The 9,236-nt window shown below is 43.9% G+C and overlaps 1 protein-coding gene across 2 annotated transcripts; it reads right to left on the reverse strand.

The window, feature by feature from the left end:
• Positions 1 to 2,466: 2,466 nt before the first annotated feature.
• Positions 2,467 to 8,029, reverse strand: fam210ab (family with sequence similarity 210 member Ab). 2 transcript variants are annotated; one of them, XM_079241251.1, is made up of 4 exons: positions 7,895 to 8,029; positions 4,980 to 5,454; positions 4,761 to 4,872; positions 2,467 to 4,576 (listed from the first exon to the last, which is right to left on the reverse strand). In XM_079241251.1, exons 2-4 carry the CDS (start codon positions 5,402 to 5,404, stop codon positions 4,262 to 4,264), a joined length of 852 nt encoding a protein of 283 aa, XP_079097377.1. In that variant the 5' UTR covers positions 5,405 to 5,454; positions 7,895 to 8,029; the 3' UTR covers positions 2,467 to 4,261. The 2 variants fall into 2 exon arrangements, with proteins under 2 accessions (XP_079097377.1, XP_079097378.1); XM_079241252.1 differs by having other exon boundaries at positions 4,980 to 5,451; positions 7,895 to 8,009.
• Between the last annotated feature and the right edge of the window lie 1,207 nt (positions 8,030 to 9,236).

Here is a 9,236-nt window from a genome sequence, read left to right on the forward strand (position 1 = left end):
TTTGGCCAACTTTGTGCTGAAATGTGGGATTCGTTTTAAAAAGAGAAAGCAGACGGAAACTTTTATCAGGTTTCTGCCGACTTTCCTCTCAGAGGATCGGAGCTTGTCTGATGTGTCTGCAGACGTAGACTTTGCTAGAAAAGTTGACTGAGTTTAAAGAGAAGATGGAAAATGCCCTCCCCCCTCCTCCCTTTTTTTTTCCCTCCTCAGGCTGGAGGAGCGGGGACAGCAATCTCAGCTTCAGCTGAGCTTTTAGCTCCTCATCTTCCAAATCTGCTGATTCTTGCTCTTCCCAGCGCAGAGCAGGTCAGATCCAGGTCGCATTAAAACGATTCTTTTTCCTTGAGCCTGACTTATTCAGCCCTTCAAAGCAGGAATGTGCAGAAAACACAAGTTTCTGTACATCTCAGCAAGAAGGATTTATTTATAGACCAGCTCCATCTGGAAAACGTGTCACAACTTTCACAGCAGTGGAACAAAGCTCACGTTCAGAGCCGGTAGCCTCATTTACCAGTGCAGGGGAGGGTGCACCGGGGCCCCCGCTTCTGTCCTTCCTGTGAACCTCCTGCAAAGTGCTGCAAGGGAGACGAGGGGCCCCAGTGCTGCTCACATCCCCCCCCCCCGTACGCAGACATGGAAGCTGGCAGACGATCAGCTGACGATGATGCAGCTTCACGGCTGAAGCTTTCAGCAACTAACAGCTGTCTCAGTTTCCCACATCGAAGGGTTAATGAGTTTGATGAGTTTGAACATTAAAGATCTTGTTTCTGTAGTGGAATTAAAAGGTTAATAAAAAAAGAAAAGAAGGATTTGCAAATCATAGTTTTCTGCTTTTTTCACTGGAATTTGGGTTGTAATCTGATTCACATCGATGACAAGTTAAAGACCAACTCATGACAGGACGTGTCTTTGCATGTGCAGCTTACCCAGAAGGATCCTGTACCATTAAAAAAATCCATCTCCATAATCTCCTGCTGGTGTGCAGACTGGTGACAGACTGGTTTACATAACTGGGCAGGTTCTTGGATCCGAGTCACATCACAACCAGCTGACGATCCCACGTTTCACAGGTAAGAGTGTCGTTTTCCTGGGACAAATATCACATCTCAGACCAGTTTAAACTGGTTTGCAGGGACTTCAGCCAAACCAGAACCCATGTGTGATCAGGAGGTTTCCAGACATGTCATGGTAGAGCACAGAGAAAAGATCCGTTAACATCACCTGCATTTTTTCTGAAATTTGATCCCATATTAAACAGTGTAATTAACAGTTGTTGAAAGGAAACCATCAAAGAGGTTTTATGGAAGGAATTCCAACCAAAGTGCAGAACATCTATCAAATATGACCCAGTCTAAAGCAGCGCCACATGACACAGTGGAAGTATGCTGAACTGCAGCTGTTTGCTGCACACAGCCTGTCAGAGACGACCTGAAGCAGCAAAACCTTTGAACAGTTTGCTTTCCTCTGAACTGTGCACGACCTGCAGGGTGCACAGAGACCTGACAACTCACAGCCAATGAATACAGATTTTTACTTTAAAATGATTTCTGGGATCAAAGAGCAGCTCTGTCCTGCGTGTCGTACTCCCCGCGGGAGAACACACAGGTGTCTGTGCGAGGGGCTGTGGACTGCATAAACAGCTGTTCATTAGTTTGGACAGCAGAGGTCATTGAAGCTCACACACACCTCCTGCAAGCGTCGAGTGATACGTTATTTCTTGGAAATAAAAGAGACGGGCTGCAGCACATGAAATGAGGAGAGGTGGGATCTTTGCATCTGTTTAGTCTGTGTGTGAGACGGCACTGCATCCCGACGGGATGTTTCCACCGTTTATACTGCAGGTCGTTTCTTCTACAGTACACGTACTGTAAAAACTGCACGTTTGCATTTTAATGTCAGCAGTTTTCATCCACTGGTTCATTTTCTGTCTTCTTTTTTTTTTTTTTTACCCATCTTTACAAACTGATCAGCAAAACATGAAGGCGGCCGTGATAATGTTCCACATATATGTGTTAAAATGCAGTGATTTACGATGAAGTGTACCCTGCCAGAACCGGGTTTATTTTTACAAATGCTGGAACTCCTGTGGTGGACTGGAGACCTGCCCAGGATGTACCCGTCTCCCCCCAATGATGGCTGGAGTAGATACGCAGCTTGAATCAGACCTAGTGTAAGAAGACGGACGGACGGATGGATGGATGGATGGACTCTGTGGTGCTCTTCTGGATTCAGACCTGGAGGCTGGAAGTAACGTCAGGTTACGGCACACTGAGGTTGTAAAGGGAGGTCAGCAACGACTCAGGTAGGCTGTGGTGTTTAAAGCAAAGCACATATCTGAAGCAGCTCAACTAAGAAGAACAAATTTCTTTGTTAAACGACTCATATGAAACATTTCCTCCGCCTTTCTGACCCACAATGTGCAAATGGACAAACTTTAAACGGCTCCAAATTTTATTAGTTTACTTTTATTCCGTCAGACATTAGTGTGAATTTCCAGCAACGTTATTCAATAAATTAGAGACTAATTTTCTGGCACACTGAACGTTCAACATCCACGTCCTCTTCGTGCATGCTGCTTCGACTGCATGTTCAGTCCTGATCTCAACTCATCCAGCGGCTTCACACATGAAGAAGTTTGTAAAATCCAAATATTTTCATTAATTCAGGCAGAACATTCAGCATAATGGTGCTGGAACTCTAGACATGATCATTCTGCTAGTTTGTCTTCTTTCTCGTATTGATTAGTGTGTAAAAGCTCTTCAGACCAGCCAGCTTGTTTTCAGCCGTTCTGCTCAGAGTACGAAGACCTTCACTTCAGCCCTTCTTTAATCATCCTCAGTCATCAGACCAGAGGTGGAGCTCTGAACTTACTGGTGCACTCGAGGCTTGCGTTGGTTTCCAGAGACAGAAAGACTGCGCTCCATCTGAATCTGAAGCCATGAAGACGGTTCCAGGTCAGCCGAGACAAGTTTTACTGACTTCTGTTTTTCCAAACATCTCGAGAACAAACAGTAAAAACCAGGACATAAGGAAAGTTTGGGAAAGCTGTGAAGCTTTTGTTTTCTGACTCACTGATCTGCATCTTCTTCACATCTTTGTCCCTCTTGGAAGCAAAACCTGGAGCAGATTCTGACCTTTAAACTCTGTGCTTGTCATGCCAGTGACATTCATCACGTATTCTCCAGGAGCTGCAGCATCCTGACCGGAAGAAACTACCGTTCACAAAGCATCATGGGAAAGCTGCGTTCTGCTTCATGGCAACCAATCACACGCCAGAAACTGGACGTCAAGGTGTTCAGGACGCACGCCAAGGTTGATGCAGCTTAGAAGACGAGAAGAAGCAGAGGAATGAGACAGACATGAATCAGCATTAGACTGATGATTCCTGGCCGGAGACGGGATGCAAGCTGGATGCTGAACGTTCGGGTCGCCTTGGTGACGAACCCTGCGGCGTCCTGCTGCTTGTATCATCCATCCATTTCTGGCTTCATGCTCTCTGAACTTATTTTTTTTTTTATCAAATATGATTTTACCAACTTGTTTTATTTGCATTTATTAGTTAATTCAGATTTTCTTTGTACAATTCATGGATGCCGGCGGTTCAGATCAGGACTGTACGTGTGTGTGTGTGTGTGTGTGAGATCACAAACATGCACTGCAACAATTTCTCTCTCAAATAATCATCAAGTTATCTCCTAAACAACTTTCAGTCAGACACAACTGATGTCAATGATTAGCTTTGGCTATCAGAAAAAACACCTTAGAAAACCTCATTTCTGTCTGACGGCGTTAGAAAAGACAGGAGGTGGTACCTGCAGCCTTCACAAAGGCTCCCGTAGACGACGCACAACCATGAGCTTCAAGTTTCATTTTCCTACCAACCAGATGGATTAACGCCGCTAGTCCTCACCGCCACCCACTTCTCGCATGTGTGTGTGTGTGTGAGTGAAAACAAAAACAAGGACTGATTCCCTTAACAAGTGACTTCCTAAGAGTTCAAATCTGATGGGATCAGCGGCGTAAATCCAGTCTGAGACGACGGAGCCGCCGTCTCGTCTGCTCTCGCAGAGCGTCGCGGCGGCTTCAGACAAAACGGGACACTCAAACAGACTACAGGTGATCGGAGACATGAGTCAGGACAGGGACAGTGCAACGTCTCGCTTCTCTTTCCAAACGCTCTCAGAGATAAATGTCTACCTGCTCCCTATTTGCTGATCAGCAAATCCAAACAGGAGCTTTTTAACTAAGGACGAGTGATTTGCTAATCGCCTTTCTTTCTAAAGAAAGCTTTTCCCTCAGAGACTCGGTCTTTGGTTTCCTGCAGCTTCTCAGACAGCTTGTCTTTAGTCTCTTCCATTTTCTCAGAGAAGCGTTCTTTAGTCTCTTCCATTTTCTCTGAAAACCTCTCCTTTGTCTCCTCCATCTTTTCTGTCAGCATCTCCTTCGTCTCCTCCATTTTGTCCTGGAAGTACTCTTTAACTGGCGGCGGTGTGGACAAGTAGCCGTGCTTCCGGAGATACTGGACCGACAGCGACGTGCCACCCAGAGTCACAGCATACCTGGCAGGGGTTGCAATCTGTGGGAAATAAGTGAAGATGGAGGGAATGAAAGTTTCAGATGGACTTCATCGGCTTCTGAATGAGCGAGAAGTTGAGACAAACGCTGAAGAAAGCTCAAACATTCCTTTAATTTAAGTAAAAACAAGCTGGCGTTAAGTTGAGGCAATGTGACCCAAGCGGCCGGGTCCTGGATCAGGTTACCTTGTACATGGCGTAGGCAGTCAGCGCGTAGCCACTCGACGAGTCCCTCAAAAGGCCAACGAGCGACTCTGGCAGACCGATCATCTCTAGGAATGGCACTACATTCACACCTCTGCATGGGACACAGACAAGGGAAGCTCTAACAAGCCGCCACCAATCGTCTGACGGGACGAGTTCGATACCAGAGGGGAGGAAATCTCCCAGAGCGGCGTGACTTACTTCATAGCAGCGTAATAGAAAGTTCCAAACCAGACGGAGGACGTGACCAGATGCACTGGGATCAACACCTTCCCGTACTGTTTGAGAGTCTTCTTGAACCTTTGGAACAGTCCGATGGACTTGTCCTGCAGCGGGTCCACCTCTACAGGATCAGGCTCTGCCTCCCTTTTCTGGACGTCTTGTGACGGAGGTGTGGAGCTGGGCTGCGGCTCCTCCGGAGGCGCTTGGTGCTTTGGTTGGTGTGCGGCCTTGCTGCAGGCGGATGTGGAGATCCACCGCTGGGCGACGGGCTGCAGCGGCGACAGGCGGCGTCTGCAGCAGCTGAAGACGAGTGGACACTCCGGGACGGAAACGCCTACCATCAGCGCGCGCACCGCGGCCGCCCGCCGAAGTGTCCCGTGAATCAGGATGCGCTGCATTATCATCCTCCTCTTCCTCCTCCTTCCTGCTGGCTGTGATGTTCAACCACAGGCTGCTGAGGAAGACGAAAAACACAACAATTTACAAGGTCATCCATTAGTAGAACCCAAAACATCCAGCAGGTTGTACTCAGGGCCGGGCCATATGACCATATACATCATCTGGACGATAGAAAATGTCTCGTTTACGCCTCAATAAAGTGCTTTACTGCAGTATTTTACATCAAAATGTGCTTTACTGCCTGCAGGCAGCAATATATAAACAAACATGGAGGAAGACTCCTTTCAGAGCAGGATAATTCACCACCAGATGCCCAGCCAACACAAACCGATGAGCTTCTTCCTAGAAGAGAGGGAACTTCTGTCGCATGGATGCGGTTTAGATGTGAAGAGACTAACATGGAACCGACATCAGATGCTTGTAAACTTTGCCAGCTCCCAGTCCCAACAACGGACTCCAACACAACTAACCTCTTTCATCACCTGCACTAAAATCAACGAGCAAAAGCTGCAAAAGTAGCGTTGAGCGGTGGCAAAGGAGTCCGGACACAAACACTGCAACAGGCGTTTACCAGAGGAACGCCATACCGCCATAGTTCCCGCCAGAGGCGCCATGTGGGGGGGGAGTCAGGAAGACTTTAAGGGCCACACGACTAAATAGGGGCCCAAAAAGACGTACAAACTACATAAGAAAATCATTAAACCTTCATTGAATATAATAAATACTTTTTTCAAAGGTTGTAATAAACTATAGCAGTAATATAAACTGATAAACTATTTATATAAAAATAACCTGGTTAGATGTCCACACTGTGATTTAACCCTTTATACTCTGATTTAACCCTTTACTCACTGAAATACCTTCGGATTAGAAATTTTAACCTAAAATTGTCCTTCTGGTATGAACCAAGACCTCCATTCTGTTGTCACATTAACAAAAAAATAGTTTCATTTTGAATATGAAAGGAAGCAAAGTGATCAGAAATCGTCACTTGCCCCATAAAGGGTTAAACACAACCTAGATCTTTATTATTCCCATGAAAAGCTATTTTTTTTATCAGCTTGAAGCAAAAACAAAAATCTAATATATGCAATCAAGTGGTGGGGTCTATTCCATTGTCTTTCGTTCATTCATTCATTTTCTGAACCGCTTAATCCAATTCAGGGTCGCGGGCCGTTGTCTTTCATAAGACTGAAAAATCCTGGCGGCACCCCTGGTTCCCGCAGATCACTGCTGACGGCGCCGGACACATCTGACAACTGATGACGACTAATTCACACAAAACTATACAACACTGTTTATACTGTTTTGCATATTGTTATGAGGACGCAAGATGAGCGATATGGGGATATGAGACTGGTCATATCGCCCAGCTCCAGTTCTACCCAACATGGAATATCATCTTCATCAGGGCTGATTTAGGACCAAAAACGTGATTGTTGACCCCGTTTTGGAAATAAACGTCAACTTTAGAAAGAAAAATAAACTGGCATGAAGATGACTGGGTAATAAAATCCCAACTGGCCTCCACGCTAACCTTTAGCACTGGTTTCACTGGTGAACTTTAGTTTGGGTGCGCCAGCAATAAAATTCCCCTGAAAAAAATGAAAGATTTCTGTCAGTTCTGACTTGCAGAGTAAATGAGTTCCTGTCTTTGTGCAGACACCTGAGCAGCTTTTCAGACCTGCTCTGTACTTCTGGTACAAACCCCACGACCCACGTGCTGGAACACCATCAGCTTCCCAACAACATGCAGGAACCATAACAAGAGCTTGTTTCCTTTTGTTTCCTCGAAAAACATTTTATTATGAAAAAAAGAGGATTCATGCGCATTGTATAAATGTTATCAAATCCTGTTTAAAGAAGAGTGTGTGTGCTTACTGGGAAAGAACCAGTTTGTCATGAGATGCCAGTTAATACAGCAAATTCTCAGCTCTGTTTTAGGAGGAGTGTGTCTGCTTACTGGGAAAGAACCAGTTTGTTAGGAGAAAACTTCCTGCAGAAAATTCAAAGCTCTAAAACCATGACGGCCACCTTCAAAATAAAAGCACACCGTTATAAAAGTAGACGACTGTAGATCTTTTTTTCCAGCTATGGCCGGAAGTTTGAGGCTGAAGCTTATATACAGTCTAAGGGCTGAAAGTCAATCTTTTTATTTGCCTCCATCTCCGTTTGGCTGTTTGACATTGGGCTGATATGTTTGGAGGACAAGAAGGGTTTTTTTTTTTTTTTTTTAAGTTGCTGTAAAGCAAAGGTACTCTCCAGTGGTTAGTGTTGTGAAAACTCGCCCATTACACCAGACAACAGAGCGTGTTTTAACGAGACGATGAGGAGCAGACATGTTTATTAAGGCTAAAATCTGAAAAGTTGCCAAGTTTGGCTTCTGAGGTTGTTAGCTGCTAGTTAGCTGCGCGGCTAATCCTCACTGAGCAGTGGAGGGCGTTTTAAGCCAGGGAAAAAACTGCTGTTGAGGGGAAAAAGCGGACTAAACTTACACTGAAAGCAGGATTATGGTGTCAAGATCAAGTCGATCTTCTCAGTCCTGAAGGCCATGCGAGTGAGCCTTGACTGGATGTCGTTCAAGGACCACATTTACCGTTACCACAGCTCGGACTGCGTGTAGGGCAGCGTGTAAAGAGAACCTCGCAAAGAATTGTGGGAAATGTAGTTCATCTAAGTTAATGCTTTAACCTTATTGATATTTAAAAAAAACACCATTTCCCAGCCTGCCTAGCGCAAAGGCCATGCCAACAGTGTTGCGTGAATTGTTGTCAACTCACGGTTCCCAATCGCTGCTCCGACCAGTAATTTGTCATGCATAATTATTTGACATTTCGTTTTTCACAAGTTAAATATTAATAATAAAAATAAAAATGGTTTGGCATCAAAAATATTTAAAAGCATTTACTGTCAAACGCACTGGAAGGAAACAGGTTTCCCTGAACAATTAAATTCTAACTTTGGTGTCCAAATGCCGAAAATATTAAAAATGTGTTAAAAAGAGACTAATTTAAGAAGAAGAGCATGCAAAAATTGGTAAACACAAAATATAAAACACTGAGTAATAAGTAATAAAACTACCATAAAGACAAGTGCGTGGTTATGTTCTGTCTAAAATTAGTGACATACAAAAAAAAAAAAAAAAAAAAGTTATGTTGCTTTTAATGGTAATTATTTTTCAAAATAGCCCTGCATAAAAAGATTGTTTATAATAATGTGGAAGTTGGTACATCCTGTAATTCATGTGTTTGAGCACCAGATGGTGGACTGGTTCCACCATAAGGCAAAGCAGGTTCATCTGGATGGTACATGTGTATACGACTAGGTTTGTTATATTCACTTAAAAAAAAAAAAAAGAACTTCTGTTTATCTAAAATGCTATAATTATGTTTTTAAAATATGTTTGTCTGATTTAACCAGAACATTTTAATAAAAACAAAAAAGTTAAAGATACAGTTAAGTCTGTTTTCAGAATTAACTGTATAATATGGGAAAAAACATTGTGTTTAAATATGATAACATGTACTGGTTGTTGGAATTATTAACAAATCATTATTAAATTTTGGCCTATGATGATTCAGCTTGTCTTAATACAAAGTTCTGTAAACATAAATGTTAAAAATAACCTCCTGAGTTCTGAGTGTAACATAAATTCACCATAACAGATCCATTCAACTTGGTCCAGAGTTGCATTCATTTTTTACCGAGATCTTGTCATGATGATGGGAAAACAGCATGACTGGCAGAGTTTGGTAGCTTTGGTCCTCAATGGCAGCTGTCCTAGATGTTTCCCTGCTGGTTCTCTAATTGCTTGTTCTCTGGTTCTGCACAAGTCCC

This window comes from Telmatherina bonti (genome assembly GCF_933228915.1).
Source record: "Telmatherina bonti genome assembly, chromosome: 5".
Lineage (NCBI taxonomy): Eukaryota > Metazoa > Chordata > Actinopteri > Atheriniformes > Telmatherinidae > Telmatherina > Telmatherina bonti.